At 50.9% G+C, this 18,647-nt stretch overlaps 1 protein-coding gene across 1 annotated transcript in view; it reads right to left on the reverse strand.

The window, feature by feature from the left end:
* PLXND1 (plexin D1) overlaps positions 1-18,646 on the reverse strand; it is a gene marked incomplete at its 5' end in the record, with an annotated part of 59,887 nt that extends 41,241 nt beyond the window's left edge. Inside the window, one exon of the mRNA XM_006901051.1 lies at positions 17,414-18,646. Within this exon, the coding sequence (XP_006901113.1) occupies positions 17,414-18,646 (1,233 nt within the window). The remainder of the gene's footprint in view (positions 1-17,413) is intronic.
* Between the last annotated feature and the right edge of the window lies 1 nt (position 18,647).

Raw genomic sequence — 18,647 nt, forward strand, 5'->3', positions numbered from 1 at the left:
ACAGGACAAAATCACTGGTTATAAAACAATGACAAGAAACAAAAACAAGAACCAGGAGAAACCACCAGGATTTGAAGCACGGATGCTCTGCTGGCCTAGTGGTAAGAAGCTGTTCTGCAGGCCCAAAGGCACGCAGTTCAAATCCACCAGCTTCTCTTGCAGGAGAAGGACAGGCACTCTCCTGTGTGACTGACTGCCTCTGAAAACCCATGGAAGGGGTCCCCTATGGGTCAGTGGCACACCCAACAACAATCGGGTAATAACCACAGCTCTGGATCTGAAGGCATCAGAAGTGTCAAGAATTAACTTACCAATTTTAGCCTTTTAGGTATACTGACACATGCAAATAGATACATGCAAACTGTTTTATTGACTATGAGTGGTTCCAAGTATAGATAACAACGTGAAGAATGGGAATTCCAGAACACCTAGCTGTGATCAGGTAGAATTTTTACGTAGACCAAGAGTTGGTCATTTGAACCGGGTCTGTCATATGAACTGTGTGATATAAAATCAGGAAAGGTGTGTTGGGCTGATATACATTACCACCGTGCATATTCAATGTGCTTGTTGAGAAAATAATTGGAAAGGCTGGCCCATTTGAAAAAGAACATGATTCAGAGTCTGAGAGAGACTCATCAACAACTTGGAATATGCAGATGACCTAACGTCGCTTGCTGAAATGAAAGAAGGCACGAAGCACTTAGCAAAGAAGATCAGAGACCAGAGCCTTCAGTGTGGATGACACCCAACACCAAGAAAACAAAAGTCCTTACAGAGGGGTCACTCAGCAACATCATGATAGATGGGAAAAAGGTTGAAGTTGTCAACTATTTCATTTTACTTGGATCGACAATCAGCATCTTTGGAACCAGCAATCGAGGAATCACACTGAATACTATGCATTGAGCAAATCTGTTGCAAAAGATCTTCCAATGCTAAAGAGAAAGGATGTCACTTTGAGGACAAAGGTGCATCTGCCCCCAAGCCACAGTATTTCCAATCACCTCCTTTATCTGTCAAAGCTACACAATGAATAAGGAAGGAGACTGAAGACGCCTTTGAATTACGGTCTTGGTGAAGAACACTGAACAGAACATAGACTGCCAGAAGAACAAACAAACCTGTCCTGGAAGTACAATCAGAGTGCTCGTTTGAAGCAAACAAAGACGGTGACATTTTGTCTCTCTGGCCTTGAATGTGTTATCAGGAGGAACTAATCCCTCGAAAAGGGCATCCTGCTTGGTCAAGGCTCACACCTAACAATGAGAACAGCTGGGCTTATGAAATGTATTTTTATTGTTATAACTACAGGACTAATCTTGTTTTACAGATGTATTTCTGCTAAAACACAGCACAGAAATCGTACAGTCAGTCATGTTGGTATCACTTCCTCTGGCACCGTCACCTGGTGCGGTCTACACGCCCTAATGGGGCCACTGGCTCCGACCACATCAGTCTTTGCAGTTCCTCAAACTCGGCCACATCCCAGCCCCCAGCCCTGTCCTCAGGGACTCCAGACCTTTCATGAATGCTGTTCCCTCAATAGCCAGTGTCCTTCAGCCCTCTGGATGACTCACCCAAAAACTCTGGCCTCACTGTCCTGACCCAAGCTGGTTCCTCTTCCAGGCATGCCCAAGCAACAAGTTTCTAGTCAAGATGCCCCGCAAAATTTCCCCTTTTCTGTGAGGGTGCTAGGCTGGCAGCTCCTGTCACATTTGTCATTCACACGTGAGTTTCTCCAGAGCCCAGACTGTGCTCTGTGGTTTCATATCTACTGAAGAAAGGACTAACGTGTGAAGGGCAGTGTTCAGCAGCTTCCTTTCCAAAGTAGAGGCAGAGAACAACACAGCTTTGCTCGGCACTAGAGAGACTGAGGGACACCAAGTACCTAAGAGTGTGGTGGTGCTCAGGCCGAGGCAGGCCTGGCTGCAGTGTGGCTCCTCTGGGAGCCTCAGTCGGTCCTCTAGAAAACGGAAAGAGTGGTGGTGCACTGTCTCAGCTCTTTTCTCAAAGTCTCTGCTCTTTTCTGAAAGTAGGCCGCTATGACCCGGCGCCCTCCTTCCATCCCGCAGAGCCTTGGGTCTGCAGCTCAGCTCCGCCCACTCTCCCATTGTTGTGTTGCGCTGTGGAGTCATAGCTGACCCACCAAAGGATTTCGGTAGAAAACTGCCCCTATTTCCTCCTCAGAGCAACTTAAACCACCTTTGGGTTGGCAGTGCAACAACCCCTTACCACTAAGCCACCAGAGCTCACTCTCTCATGAAAACGCTGATATCCTGATTGTACTGTAATTATGCTGCCTTTCTCTCCCCAGAAAGCTACCTGGGGTGAGAACTCAGAAAGTATTTTCTCAAGCCTGGCATCCTGTCCCAGACCCCACCAAACCTCAGCCCTGCCACAAGTGGCACCTTTGAAGCTGATGTGGCATAAATGGTAGGTCCCTGGCAGCTGCAAGTCACACAGTTCTGCCCAGACACACCGCATGAGCTTTGCTTGGGAAGTGCCGACAACCTTCCTGCCTGGAGTTCTTGACTGTTATCCAGCAGCCACCCTGGGAAAGTCAAGTTTTCTTGTCACAGAGCGTGTGAGCAAACACCCTTGCACACCCACATACATGCACACTTGCACACACACACTGGGGGCTGGGCGGCCCAGAGCAGCTCAGCTACATACACTTTCTGAAGGTCGGACCTCCGGTTCCCCGCTTCACAGCGACCAAAGACAGCCTTTACGACAGCAAAGGCCCACATAAAGTGTGGGATCCTGAACTGGATCCTGCTACAGAAAAAGGACACTTGTGAAATAAAGTCTGGGTTTAGTTCAGAGTATGGTGTCTTCATCTTAACAAATGGTAAAACGCCAACGGTGGGGGAAACTGGGTGAAGGGAGGACTCTACTATCCTTAAACTCCAGGAAATCTACAACTATCCCAACAATCAACTTTCCTTTGAAAAGCCCAAAACTGCAAGGTACATGCCCTCTGCAGAGCAGCAGCCTTTGATGCCCCAGTGCCTGCAGCTCAAAGTCCTCAAAACGTTCCTTGGACCCCACCCCATCATGTCCTGGTGATTTCTGCTTAGATGCCCCAGGAGACAGAGGGTCCTCTGGGTCCTCACAGCTTCCTGGACTATCCTGAAGGGAGTAATTCTGCATTTGTTCATCCACTGTCCACTAAAGCTCAATTGTTTGGTGTCAGGGCCAAGCTCTGAGTAAATGCCAGCCTGATGCATCAGGTGAGGAGCTCCTGCAGAGCAGCACTGGGCAGGGTCCCCACCAGCACCTATGTAGAGAGAACAAGGGGGCCAGGAAGGGAACAAGGGGTCCAGAAACCAAACAGGAGTTTGACAGGTATGAGTGGGAGGCCTCAAAAGTCAGGCCTAGAAAAAGGGCAGCTAAACCCAGCAAATCCCACCAGTCCTGCAGTGCTGTCCACTCCTCCCTTCTCTCCCCTCCAGAGATACTCCAAGTCCCCAAGTGATAGAGTCGGGATTTGAACCCATACCTCCCACTCTAGAAACACCATGGCTATATAAAGAGCTGAGGCCTATACCTAGGGCAGCTTAGGGCCCCAGACGAATCCACAGTGGCCATGCTGGGAGAAGGAAGGACAGACTCTGTTCTGGGGTGCTCCTTCACCACCGAAGAAGATGCAGAGAAAGAAGCTCCTCTCAGAGGGTGGCCAAGATGCTCGCTTCCCGGAGAAGCCGAAAGTGGTGGTCAAAGGGCGGTCAGGAAGTGACAGTCAGGAGGTCTGGCCTCGAGCCTAAGAGCAGGAAGGTATGCCTTAGGGAGGTGGTCACACAGGCCCGTGACACACCAACTTCCTGCAGCCCCAGGCTGCTTGTGCCAGGCGGGATGCTTCCAGAGCCTCAGGGAGGCCTGCCAGGGCTTCCCCTCAGGAGGAGGTGGACCTCTGCAGCCCCAGGGCTCCGAAGTCACTCAGGTCAACTGAACACCACCTGCAAGGGCCAGGTGAACTATGGGGCTGGGTCATCATGAATGAAAACATGGGCTTGAACGTGAGATACCCGCCAGCACACACCTGGCCCCTTGCCAGGCCCTGCTGGCCAAGTAGTGCACTGGAGCCAGGCTAGCCTAAAGGCCAGAGGCCTGGATGAATCCATGACCTGTGTGCAGGAACCAAGCACAGCATGGCCTTACAGGTACCAGGGGACAAGCCTACTTTCATGATGCACCCATTTTAGAGATGCAAAACCTTCTGACATGCCAAGTCACTCGGCTCTTCTGTGAGCCTTCATCTATAAAACAGGCAATCAAAACTCCCACCAATTGATGCTGCCCACAACAGCTCTCCATATGGAGTTCAATACTGGTCAATATTGAAGAAAAAAATGTTCCTAGTTAGCTTTATGGGCTGCCAGGCAGAGGCTGAGAAATCCCAAAGACAAGGGAGCCCACAGCATGGGCCATCGTTGTGCTTTCCACAGTAAAACATCTGTGGCTGGACCAGGGACGCCACTGCCACCAGGCTGGGGTGTTGGGAGCCAGGACTGAGGCCTGCTCTGCTCGGGGCCTGCTGGAAACCATGGCAGCCATGGCAGGCCCAAGCAGCCATTGTTTTGTTAGCTGGACACAACTCTCAGACCCTAAGCCCCCTCCTGGAGGTTGTTTCTCATTCTGCCTGCTCGGCCTCGTATTTCCAGCCTTCCTCCCCAGTCCCAGGGGAGCAGCGTGGGTTGGCCTGCTTCCCTGGCCTGAGTGAGGAGGTTGCTCCACCCCTAATGGAGGAGGTGGCAGGAGCTGCATCTCCAGGTCCTCTCACGCTGGAAGTCTCTGTCCCCGCTTCCTCCCCTGACGATGAGTCCCGGCCTAAAGAAGCTAAGATTGTGGCTGCCTCTCCAGGGACTGAGGGACGTGGAGATGCAAACTCATACCCTTTTCCCAGTACTCTGGGGGTAGGTGCTGGCTGCAGTCCACCCTCTGCCTGGCTGTAGGCCCTTCCAGAAGCCCCAATCAGCAGGCCCAAGGCTTCTTGAACCAACCCGATGGGAGTGAAGGACAGCTTGGGCCTCAACAGACAGGTCTGCTTGGGAAGTGAGGGCGACCACAGTGTGTCTCTCTAGCTGCCCAGCCCCCAGCACAGGGGGACAACCTAAGGTCAAGAAGGGATGCCTTTATACTAATAACAACACAACTATTCCAATAACAGAACATTAAGCAACACCCACTGACTACCTGCACTGCCGTCCCAGAATTGCGCTGTCATCCCAAAGGCACAAGGTTCAAATCCCCCAGCAGTGCTGAGGAAGAAAAAACGGGAAACTCCTCCTGTGTGACTTACTGCCTTTGAAAACCCACTGGAGGGTCAGCTATGGGTCGGTTCCAACTCAATATAACCAGTGTCCCGACGAGTGGATGCCACTTCACAGAAATGACTTGCCCAGGGTCACATTGGTCACACACACAGCCAGAACGGCCAGAGCTGAGAGTGGGACCTCGGCATGCCTGGCTAAAGCCCTCGCCTCCATCTCAGCTTCTGGACGGTGCCTGGAGGGGGCTTCAACAGTGGCCAGGAATCCAGCCACCGGGAGCTTTAGAAGGTCCTGAGTGGTGAGCTCAGAGGCCACGTTAATGAGAGGACCACTTCTAGGGGGGCTCAAATAGCGAGTGACACAAACACAGAGGGTGGGCAGAGGCCCAGGAGGGGTGTGGCAGTGACCGACAACCACTTAGCTCCTTTTCTGGGCCTGCTCTCCAGGGCAGGGCCTCTGCCCACTGCCCCCCCATTATTTACCGATCACAGCCGAAAGTGCTACATGATTAACGCCCCGCTGGGGCTGCACTGGGCTCGTAATGGAGCTGTGGGTGATTTATTGGGTTCGGGCAGAGGAGGGTGGATGAGGGGTGGCCAGGGCCTCGCTGGCTTAGACAGCCCAAGCATCACAGAGGTGGGAGGGATAGGCTGCCTGGTGCAGCCTTGGCCCAAACACAAGCGCTGGAAGAGGAAAACTGCTGGGCTCAGGGTTAGCCAGGATCCGAATCCAGGATCCACGTGGAGACTTTCTGAGCCGGTCCCTACTCAGGGACCGCTGTTGCCATGGCAATCCTCACGTGAGTTTCTTTGGAGCTGGAGAGGACCCTGCAAGCCACCTGGGCCAGCAGTGGGTGGCAGTGGGCCGGTCAAACACCTCCTGTGTGTGCCGTCCCTGGCAGCATCTGAGTCGGGTGTCCTCGCTCCCGGTCCCTCCCAGAGTCTATCTGACTGTGCCCTCTCCTCTCCGAATCCTCTTCTGGTTTCCTGCTGCCCACAGGGTGGCATCCAAGCTCCTGACCTGCACGTAGGCCCTCTCATTTCAGCCCATACGCCCCTGCTCCCTCCTGGCCTGCTGTCCACGCCGATTTTATCACATCTCTCCTGGAGTGCTGTCTCCCAGAAAACCCTCTTCCAAGTCCCACAAGATGTCTCTTCCCCTGGGAAGCCATCTGTGACCCCCTGGTCAGAGAGCAATGTCCTCATGTGCAATTTGCAGCCTCTGAAAATCCACCGGAGGGTCAGCTCCAAGTGGGTTCCAACTTGATGACGATGAGCATAGTTTAGATAAAGTGGTGTCGAATCAGGCACTTTGATAAAGTGGTGTCCCGTCCTGTGGAGGGTGGCTGGTGGGCACCTAACAGTATATGTGAAGGACCAGGCACAACACACGTTTTCCAGAAGGGAGGATGGTAACAGTGACGACGTTAGCTCCAGCGTCAGAGTGGGTTTCAACTCAGATGGGGAAGCTGGGGTCCAGCAAGGGGAAGGGGCATCACCCCCAGCACTTCACACCCCACACACCCTGTCAGGAGGACACAAGGACCTATCCCAGACGCCAGCACAAGAAGCAAAGCCCCCTTCACTCTCACCAGAAGGGAGCAGGTGTCTCTCTCTGCAGGACACTGTGCTGCACACTATGCCACCCTGCTCTCCCATCCAAGCCCACTCAATTCTCCCCACTTTACAGGTAGGGCCACAGAGGCCCAGAGAAAGTGTGTGACACCCCAGTCCACAGATAAGTGCACAGCCAGGATGTGAATTCACGAAGTTTTCACCCAGCACTCTGGGCCTTGATCCACCATCCTAGAAAACACCTGGAGTGAGGTACCACCATGGAGGGGGCAGGTGGTCTGCCCTCCAGCACCTGCATGATCCCAGGCTGTGGTCAGGACCTCTCAGCATTTGACCCTTCAACCTGTATCACTTACTTGTACACCCAAAGGGCTGGGGTGCTCACTGCCTCCGGAGGAAGGAATTTTCAGCAGCTGTGGTCTGATGCCACCTCTTCCTGGGGCCTGTTCTGAGCCGCTCTCCTCTGAGCTCCTGTGCAGAGGGCTGGCTGTTCCACCCCGTGCACACTCTTCCCTCTCTCCTGTCATCATGCTTCCCTTAGATTTCCTGGGCACAGCGTGTAGGATCTCAATCTATCCACAGCCACAGAGAGAGGCACTGGCCGCATCTTCCAGTGGGAAAGCATGAGGCCCAGCACACGGCTCCTGGGCTGCAGAATGGGGCCGGAGTTCAGCCTGATCCACAAAGGTGGGGTCACTGAGGCTAGTGACATGCTCAGGGAGGGAGAGAAATTAACTGCACCCCCTGTGCCAGCCACATCCTTTTGAGGTCTCCGCTGCCCCCCCCCCACAGCTGTGGTGTACTCCCTGCTGTCCCAGTCGAATCCTTGCCTCATAAATCCAGCACGCAGGGCTAAGCCTGAGAGCCCACTCTCCCTCCACCCTAACTGCCACCTTGGCGCCTAGATTGGTTCAGAAAACACCTTCTTGACTATGAGCACCCACCCACCACATGCCAGCTTCTAACTGCCTGAGGATTGTGTGTGTTTTTTCCCTCCATCTCCCACCTTTTCCTATAAAAAGACACCTTGAAGACTGTAGCACTGGCATTTGCCTGCTGGCTTCCTTTTGATTTTAAAATAAAATTGCTACAGTTACCCAGAGGCTTAAGGATCCCCTCTGGGGATCTTCACCTCCGTGTCCCCGACTGACGGCACAGGACAGTATCCAGATACTCTCCCACCTCAAACAGGCTGTCATGTGAGGGCTGAGCATAATGAATTACAGTACGTGATCCTTCTCATTCAATATCTCCCTCTAAAGATCCCAACAGCCCCAGATGTGCCCAGAACAATCAGAAACAAACTTGGGGCCCACTGGGACTATTATAAGGCCTTTGTTCTTGACCTTAACTGCCCTCCTTTCTTGGGCCAGAAATGGGGTTCCCAGGAGGGAGAAGCTTGAATTCCAGAGGCCACCCCAGTAGGGTCTGGGAGATGTGGGCAACTTGTGGGATCCCTAGCATGGCCCAGCATTCAGCAAGAAATCCCAGAGGCAGGAGTGGAGGCCAGGGCTTCTGGAGGCCTAGTTGGCCCCTTCACTTGGAGGTCAGGCATCCTTGGAGACTAGATGGAAAGGCAGGACCCTTGTCCACTATCCAGTCCTGCCTGCACATCCCTGGACAAGTCAGGCCAGGCCCAAATAGGTGGATAGAGGGATTCTAGGTTCCTAGTCGTAAGGAGTTGCACTGCCAACCCCAAAGAAAGTAGTTCAAATCCACCAGTTGTTCCATAGGAGAAAGATGGGCAGTCACCTCCCATGTGATTTACTGCCTCTGAGAGCATGAGGAGGGTTAGCTGTGGGTCGGTCGACAGCACACAAGAACAACAGATCCCTCACATACCCCAGATCAGTCTCTTCCGCTCCCCTTTCAAGATCCCTGCCTGGATCACACCAACATTCACCCAGATGCTGAGATAGGACCCAGGCATCAGCTGTGCCCTCTGCCCTACCCGTCCCCACCTCTGGGGGTGCCAGCACCGTGCCCACCACCCTCCACGGACCTTCAGCGCCGTCTCATACCAGGCTCATCATGTCCGAGAGAGTAAACTCCTCCCAGCCGAGCTGCACAGCTATCCTCCAGTGAGCCCCAACCCAGCAAAGTCCTGTGCATAGCAGGTGCTCAAGATGCATTTGTGCCTGGAACAAATTATGCTGAGTGACATAGCCAGTCACAAAATGCCAATCGTGCTATAAAACCACCACTACAAAAAGCTAAGGAAAGATGCACTCACAGATAGAATCAATCTTGGAGGATGAGACGGGAGTAATAATTAATACATGAATGAGTTAGGGGAAGAGAAAGGCAATATGTAATAAGAGGCTGATCATAAACTCTAATTCATTCATTCAATCATTCATCATAATTCACTCATCAATGACAATATTATAAAAGAAAATGTCTAGGAATGATTGTATGAAAGACCAAAAGACTTGTTACCTTTCATTCAAATTATTACTTTTTTTTAATATTTGTGAACAAATGTGAGTCTCTCTGGCCTATAAGACTCTCTTGCTCCAGCTCGCCTTCCCACCCAGCTACTTAGGGACTTCCAAAATAATAACAACCTTAACACAAATTCTAGCAAAGTTGGCCCAGGCTTGTGACACTGCTAACTCAGAGGCTCCTCAGGAGAAAGCTGGACCGTCTCCTCCCTTACAAGTGACAACCGCCCGCAATCAATGGGGGGTCGTCAAGAGTCAGAACCGAATCCGTGGCAGGGAGTCTGAGCTTTTGACCACAGACATGCAGGACATAAAGTCAACGCACAAAGATTAGTTACGTTCCTAAGCATTAACGTTGTCTGTCTTGGAGAGGGTGAAACCAAGTTTCTCCTTGGAGGCTAGCATTTTGAAACTCTGTCTCACATACTTTGGGTTCATAGATAGGAAGGACAGTCCTCAGAGAAGGGCACCATGCTCGGAAGGGTGGAAGGACAGTGCAGGAGAGGAAGACCCCGGATGAGATGGACTGACTGGAGTAAGAGGGGCAGGTATCTTAGAGACCGTGAGACCGGCTCAGTAGAGGGCAGGTTTTAGAGCTATGGTGCATAGGGTCGCTATGAGCTGCAGGCAACTTGAAGGCACACAACAACATACCTCAGTAACAACAAAATCCAATTTTAAAATAGGCAAAGGACTTTTAATAGACATTTCTCCAAAATAGACGGACAGATAGTCAATAAACATATGAAAAGGTGCTCTATCTCATCAGCCGTCCTGCTCACAGCTCCTGAGTTGGAACCAACTCCTAGCTGACCCTCCAGAGGGTTTTCAGGAGGCTGCATATTGTTTGGGGAAAGACTGTCCACCTTTCTCCCCCAAAGCTGCTGATGAATTTGAACCACCATAGACATCGCCTTTGGGTAAACTTGGCACCTCCCTCCAGACTATGCATTTATGCAATTAGGAAAATTCAAACTCAAACCACAATGAGATATAGTCTCAGATCTACTAAAATGTCTGTAATTTTTAAAAACCAAATAAACAGAAAAAGGAAAACAACAAGTGATGGCAAGGATGTGAAGAAGCTGAAAGCCGCCTGCTTTCCTGACAGGAGCGTAAAAGCACTGTGGGAAAGAGTCTGGCAAATCTTCAAAAACTTAAACACAGGATTGATTAGCTTGTGTTGTCGTTGCTGTGTGCTGTTGAGTCAGCACCAACCCACAGCTGACCCTCCAGTGGGTTTTCAGAGGCAGCAAATCGCACAGGAGGAGACCGTCCATTCCTCTCCCTTGAAACAGCTGGTGGATTTGTCCCACATGCCTTTGGGATTGCACTGCAGCTTCTTACCCCTAGGCCGCTAGAGCTTCAGGACTGCCTTAAGACCCTGCAATTCCACTGTGAGGTGTGTCTCCTCAGAAGACTTGAAAGCAATGATTTGAACACACCAGTGTTCACAGCAGCACTATTCACATGGGCTGAAAGGTGGAAACAACCCAAGCTCAACAGATGCGTGGATAAACAGAATGTGGTACAGTACATCCAGTGGAATAATACTCAGCCTTAAAAGGTGTCGTGACATGACAGCTATTTCTTTTTTGGTATAGTATTCCCTCTATTTGCTAATATCACACACAAGTAAAATCTTGCTAAAGATTATCCAAAAATATCTAGAACATTACATCAACAATGATCTGACAGAACACAAACTGGATTCCGAAGAGGCTGTCTATTTGTGCTTTATTGACTATGTAAAGCCATTTGATTATGTGAATAAAAACAAATTAAGGTTAACATTAAAAAAAAAAAAAAAAGGAGTGAGGTGTTAATACACACCCTGACTGGAAAAAAAACAACGCGCTGAAGGAAGTATGCTGAATGAAATGAATCAGGCACAAAAGGATAAGTATTGCACGGTTCTGATCACACAGAGCATCCAAAACATGTATAGGAAGATGTAGATGTATAGGGGTAAAGCCAGGATAGAGTTTACCAGGAGTTGGGGGAGGGGATAATGGAGCTCTGACCAAGGCACTCTGTTGCAAATGGAAATGTCAGCAGTTCAAACCCACTACCTGCTCCACAGGAAAAAGATGAGGCTGCTTCTGGGAAGAGTCATGGCCTTGAAAACCCTGTAGGGCTGTTCTACTCTGTCCTGAGTGTTGCCCTGAGTCAAAATCTACTTGTGATGATGACAGTGCACCATTGTGCAATGAAGGAGCCCTGCCGGAACAGGGCTTAGAGTACTCAGCTGCTGCCTGAGAGAGTCAAGCCCATCAAGAGCTCAAAGAGTAAAAGATAACGGCAGTCAGTCTATAAAGATTTATGGCCTTGGAAACCAGATAGGGCAGGTCTGCTTTTGTCCTACAGGGTTCTGTGAATCAGAATTGACCCAATCGATGGCAATGGGTCATATTGCTTAATGGGTAGGGAATTTCTGTTTAGGATGATAAAAAAAAATCTAGGAATAAATGGCATTGATGATTATATAACATTGTGAATGCACTTAAGGATGCTGAACCGAAATGTCTAAAGTGGAACATAGAAATTCCATATGACCCAGCTATTCCACTGCTTGGAATATGCCCTGAGAGAATGAGAACTGAGGCACAAATGAAGATTTGTACACCAATGTTCATAGCAGCATTATTAACCATCGCAAGAGCATGGAAACAGCCCAGAGGTCCAACCACAATCGAATGGATTGAGAAACTGTGGTACATTCACACGATGGAATACTACCCAGCACGCAGGAACAATGATTTTGAAAATCATTACCTAACTTGGGAGGGACTGGAAGCATTAAGCTAAATCAACTAACTCCATCCCATAAGGACAAATACTGTATAAGATAATTATTGTAGAAATAGAAAGATAACTAGTAAAACGTATATGAGAATCCAATGAGGGGAGGGCAGGAGCAGACAGGTAAAGGATAGGTAGGAACATAATCATAGGGTCACACAAATTGATGGATAGAGGAAAGGGTGGGTAAAGGAAATGGAAAAGATCCAGTGTGAAAAACAATGCATATGAATTTTTAAAGTAAACCAATACAAAAGAAAAGCTTTATTTTTAAAAAATGGCTGAAGAAGTAAATTTTGTTATGTATTATTTATCACAATAAAATTTTTTAAAAAATAAAATTAATCCAATCAAAACAATTCTTAAGTGTTTATTAAGTAAAGCTCATACTGGCACACTAACTGATATTAAATATGTATGGATGTCAGCTAAATTTATATTCCATCCTATTGATAGGAGTGAGCCAATTTTTAACTGTGTGGATCATAATAAATTATGGGTAACTCTGAGAAGAATGGGAATTTCAGAACAATTACGGGGAACCTTGCACGGTTTAAAATCAGAAAAGGAGTGTCTCAGGGTATCCTTTCTCAATACCTACTGAGTCTGTACATCGTCAAATAGGAATCAACTCATAGCTGATCCCCCAGCGGGTTCTCAGAAGCAGTAAATCACATGGGAAGAGACTATCTTTCTCCTATGGAGCAGCTGGTGGACTTGAACCACGCACAACTCCTTACCACTAAACCACCAGAACTCCCTACTCAACTTGTATACTGAGCACATAATCCAAGAAGGTGGATTATAACCAGGAGGATGGGGCATTAGGATTGGAGGAAAACTCATTAACAACTGCTTATGCAGATGACACAACCTTGCTTATGTAAAGTGAAGACTTGGAGCATTTGCTGCAGAAGAACAAAGACCATAAAGCCTTCAATGTGAGTTTCCAACATCAAAAAAACACAAGTCTTCACAGCGGGAGCAACAGGCAACATCATGATAAATGGAGAAGATATTAAGGCCAAGGATTTCAATTTACTTGTATCTACAATTAACACTCATGAAAATGGCAGTCAAGAAACCAAACAACGTATTGCCTTGGAAAAATAGTCTCCAAAGACCTTTTTCAAGTGCTACAGAGCACAGATGTCACTTTAAAGACTAAGGTGCATCTGCCCCAAAGCATGGCCTTTTCGATTACTTTCTGTGTTTGTACAAGTCAGACAATGAATAAAAGAGGTCAAAGAACTGAGGCCTCTGAACTGTGGTGTTGCTGAAGAGCATGAAATAAACCATGAACTGCCAAAAGAACAAACAAATCTGTCTTGGAAGAAGGTCAGCCACGGCATTCCTTAAGAGGCAAAAGTGATGCAATTTCTCAAGTACTTTGTACTTTTTTATCGGGAAGGGCCAGTCTGTGGAAAGGGATATCATGCTCAAAAAGACGAGGATCGATGAAGGAGGGAAGGCCCTAGACAGGAGGGATTGACACAGTGACTGAAACAATGAGTTTAACAGCAGCAGAGATTGTGAGGATGACATAGAGACTGTGAGTCAGCTTGATGGCACCTAACAACCACAGCAAGCTCGATTTACTTTTCTATCCATAGTTAAGATAATACACGGCTTTTGTATTTAAAGGAAAAGACCAGCCCAGTACTTAACAAATATATGTGTGCCTCAGGTATTTATACATGTATTATTTCACTGAGTCCTCCCAACAGCCCTCGGAGGTAAAAACTCAAGTCACTGTCAAGTTAGAACCAGCACATAGCTGACCCTCCATGGATTTCTGAGGATGTAAATCACACGGGAGGAGAAGGCCCATCTTTCCCCTGGGGAGCTGATGACAGATTCGAACCTCTGAGATGGACACCTTTAGGTCAGCAGCACAAGGCCCTAAGCATTGTATCATCATCTCCCTTTTAAAGAGGAAGGAACAGAGGCATTCATTCAGATCGTGGTAATCCTCTGGCTAAAACCCATCATGGTTCCCAGAATAAAGCTCAGACTCCTCAATGTACCCACTAGGGTCTAGACCTGCTTACCTTCTCTCCTACTCCTCCCACTGGCCCCACTCGTACTGACCCCCTGTCAAGCCCTCTACACTAAGCTCTGCAATAAGGCCCCGTGTGGGCTTTTCTCCCTGTTGTGATCCCTTTCCTCTTCTGCTGGCTTTACCTGGCTAACTCCTGCTCATCCTTCCACCTCTGTTTTGATATCACTCCCTTGGTAAGTGTTAATACCCTTCTGTGGTTCCCTCTGTCCATGCTCCCTCATCACGGCTCCCAGCACTCTGGCAAATGCCTTCCTTGCCCAGCTCTTCGTGGCTCACATGAACCTTGGACAAGAACAGGCAAAGTGAGCCCTGTTTCCCACAGAGCGGAGTGCACAGCAGAGCGCGAGGCACAGCAAGCAGCAGGCACCCACTGCTAGCAAGTGGGTTGTGATTCATGCCAGCCTTCCATCAGGTTTCTGACGCTACAAATCTTTATGAAACTGCTCATCTTTCTAAGATTTGAACCATTGACCTTGCCATAAGTAGCAAATATGTTTTGGGCTTGCTGTCTAAATCAATCTGGGGCTCGGGGATGGGAGATTGATTGAGTCTTCAGTGCACCAGAACAAGATAAATTAGGTCACAGTTTGCTATCTGGGACCAAGTCCAAGCTATGTTAGTGATGTCCACCAGGGTAATAACAATTAATAACAACAGCACCTGGCATTTCCTATGTGCCGAGTACTAAGTACATCACATGCACAAATTAATTCAGTTCTTAAATCAATCCTCTGGGATAAGGGGGTTTTTATTATCCCTACTGAGTTGGCTGTGAACCTGGGTACCCTGGCATGAAGTGCAAGGTCTTAACTGGAGAGTTTGAAACAATCTGGAGCAAGAAAAACACCTTCACCCACAGTACTAGAAACCCAGATACCAGGACCTTGGGCACATCTAGGGGATACAGCACAGGCTGGTACGTGGACATTGTGAAGGATGGAGGGAGGCTGAGGGCAACAGGAGGGGGCCTGAGCAGGGCCTCAGCTGGGAAGCTGCCGGCCCTTCATAGGGGAAAGATGCCCTGGGCCACTCTGCCTTTGGACTGTGTCCCTGGAGAAGTCTCACCCCCAGGAGAGAGAAAGAAGCCCCAACCCCCTCAGCAGGATGAGTCACTGCACTGGGCCTTTCTGGGGACATGAGACCGTGGGAACCTGGATCATTCTTGCCAGAGAGAGGGCAAGACATTGGGAGGCTGAGGAATCTCATGGATTAACTCAGCATGGGTCCAGGGCACAGGGCCTGGAACCTGCCCAAGGAAGGCCTAGGGGGTGGCCCAATCCCAGCCTTGGTCCCAGAGGGCCTTCCCTGGGCAGAGCAGGGCCTGCAGAGCAGTGGCTGACTCTCCACCCCTCTCGTGCAGCCCTTACATCTCAACTCTGAGATGCCTCAAACACAGCTGTGTTGGGGTGGGGGCTCCAGGGACAAGAATGGCACCAGATATATGAAGAGAACGCCTGGCCAGCCCTAGCCCAGGCCCATGTGGCTGATAGTCCCGGCGACAATCCTCCCAGTTCACCCACTGTGACCTTTATTTTCAGGATGGTAGACTGGGTGGTGGGCTGCGTGGGCGCTGGAGATCAGCAAAAGGAATCTGAGTTTTCTCAAAGCCCCAGTGTTGGGAACGCCCACAGGGGAATAATTAATTCCATGTGAGTCTTCAGAGACCCAATGACCTGGAAGATGGGACAGGGGTAGGGAGGGCCAGAGACGCTTGCCACCAGGGAAGGCAGTCACCAGAAGAGGACACTCTGCATTCTGCAAAGGCTTCCTCAGGTGCCTGGAGCTGAGCGGGCTCTCCAGGCCCAGACCTGGGTCAGAGTTGGGAAAGCACAGGGCAGGACATCAGAGGGTACATTTCAAAGCTTCTTGTTCTAAGGTAGAAGTTGAGGGTCACCAGTCTTCCCTCCCAGAGCTTTTGGGAGAGTACATCTTCCTGGAGTGGGGCGGGGGATCCTTGAGGTCAACAGCTAGGCTCAACTCCTGACAAAAGTGCAAACTTCTTTCTGCACTTCTGTGTTATGTCTCCCAAGCCGGAGAACCCGAATATCCATATCTATCTACACACATGATCTCTCCAACCTGCACCCTAGCTGTTACTCAACTCAGTTTCACACATCTGAACCCTACAGCTACCCAGCTTGTATATGCTCAACACCAACCCTTTCCTCATCCTCCACACGAGCCCCGGAGCCCTCTCCTAGCCCATACACACTCTTGTACAGTAGACACTCTTGTTCACCTCCCCCCACCCCACCTACCCAGCTGAGTCACCTGGGACTCAATCACACACACACACACACACACACACACAGAGCTGAGTCACCTGGGACTCAATCTCTCTCACACACACACACACACACACACACAGAGCTGAGTCACCTGGGACTCAATCTCTCTCACACACACACACACACACACACACACACACACTGAATTCAGCCTGGGTTGAAATTCTTCCTCTGCTGGTTTCCAGTATTTGTAAGCTAGTGATTTAAGCTCTCTGACTCAGTTTCTTCATCTGTAAAACGGGGAAGAGAACAGAATTTACCTTTATAGGGTTGTTGTTAGAAGTAAGAAAGTTATTACATACATGTACTTAGCATTAGCATGTACCAGGCATGGGGACCACGGGGGTGAAAATAACAATATAATGTGCTCACTAAGAGTTCAAGTAGATGTTGAATGACTGAATAAAAGTTAGCCTGAGGCACATATACCTGTTTGTCAATTCCGTGACCTCAGGGTACTGCTGGAGCGAACACTCACGGGGCTGCACAAAGTCCCTCAGCACCTGACTGCCTTACACTCTGAAGACTCAGCTTACTGCCACCCAAGAGTGGAGCACACACACCTGTTTCTCCCCGTTGTTCCTTTTCCCGTGCACGCCTTGGTGCACACCTGCGCATACACCTTCCCATTCCCAAAACTCCAGTTCCTCGAGAAACGCCGGTACATACTCCTGTTCAGACACCCACTCCTGTGCACCAGTGATGGCGACGCGCACCCCTAGGCTGTTGGTATGTCCTTGGCCCGAGTCTGGCGACTGAGCACCTGAGAACATCTAGGTACGCGCACAGGTACTGAGTCCTCGCATGCGCACACCTGGGTGGCTCAGTGAACACCTGTGGTCTCCTTCAGCGCACACCTGGGTCCCAGGAACGCACCTGGGCGCCGGCACGCTGACACCTTATCGCTCAGGGATCGCTTGCTCTCTGTCCCACGGCCAGACCGTCCGCTCCCTGCCACCTGGCCTACCTGGATGTTGCGCTTGCGTTCGCAGGCCGGCCCGGTGCCCTGCACCACGCTGTCGAGCACGGCCACTACGTCCGGTGCGGGGTCCACGAAGCAGGCGGTGCGTGCTGCGCGGATAGCCTCTTGCACGTCGGCGAAATGGAAAGCGCAGAGAGCGGCAGGGGCCGCGCGGGCCGTGGGGACCCCCGGGGGCCTCTCGAAGACTGCGAAAAGAAGCTCACGCGCCGGGAAGACAGAGACCAAGCGGCTGTAGATGTCGCCGCGGCCCGCGCCGCCAGCGCACTGCAAACCCAGCTGAATGTAGGACTCAGTGAGCTTTTTGGCGTCTCCACCGGCACCACGGGGCAGGCAGATGCGCGCTAAGAGGCTCCGCGACTGGCTCTCCTTGTCGCCTGCGCGCGCCTCGCTGTTGAGAGCCAGGTAGGCGTAGGACGGAGCGCCAGGTGGTGAGTCCGGCGGGTGCAAAAAGGCGCGCACGAAGCCCAGCTTGTGCTGCTCCTTGGCGCCCTGTTTGATCTTGAGGATATTATCATCGGAGGGATTGAGGTCGAAAGTGAAGAGCTTAGCTAGGTCTCCGCGAGCGTCCAGGGAGCGGATGGCGATCTCAGGCGTGTTCTCGAAGCGATGATCCTCCAGACTCCGGTTACGCGGGAAGAAGGCGCTGCCATACCCCGTGTACGTGGCGCCCACCAGCAGGCGGCTGCCCCCTGCGCCCGCGGCCGGCGGCAGGACCAGCCCCACGGTGGACGCATTCGGGTGGTTGGCCGCCACGTTCAGCATGCTGGGGAACACAGTGACCGGCTCTGCGTCTGGCACGGCGGGCGGGAAGTGCACGGCCACGGCGGAGATGTTGCCCCGGCGCCGCAGCTGGCAGAAGCCCTGGTAAATGGAGCCGCACACGACCACCAGGCCCTGGCCGGGGTCCAGCTGCAGGATCTTGTTGTAGTTGTCGGTGAGGCGCCGGGGGTGCTCGCACGAGGCCTGCGGCAGCTGCGGGGCGTGGCAAAGGGGGCTGTCGGCCACCGGGCCCACAGCTGCCTCTGCCTCCAAGCTCAGGTTGGCGCCGGACAGCTGGTAAAGGCGGTTGACAGCCGCCAGGTACACGGTGCCTGCCGCGCCGTCCAGGACGAAGTTGTTGGTGGGCGTGGGCGAAGGGAAGCGGCGCTGAATCTCCAGGGCGCCGGCCTGCGCCGCCCGGAGGAGCAGCAGCGGGAGCAGCGCGCACAGCGGCGGGACC

This window comes from Elephantulus edwardii, unplaced genomic scaffold (genome assembly GCF_000299155.1).
Source record: "Elephantulus edwardii isolate Elephantulus edwardi_28Jun2011 unplaced genomic scaffold, EleEdw1.0 scaffold00306, whole genome shotgun sequence".
Lineage (NCBI taxonomy): Eukaryota > Metazoa > Chordata > Mammalia > Macroscelidea > Macroscelididae > Elephantulus > Elephantulus edwardii.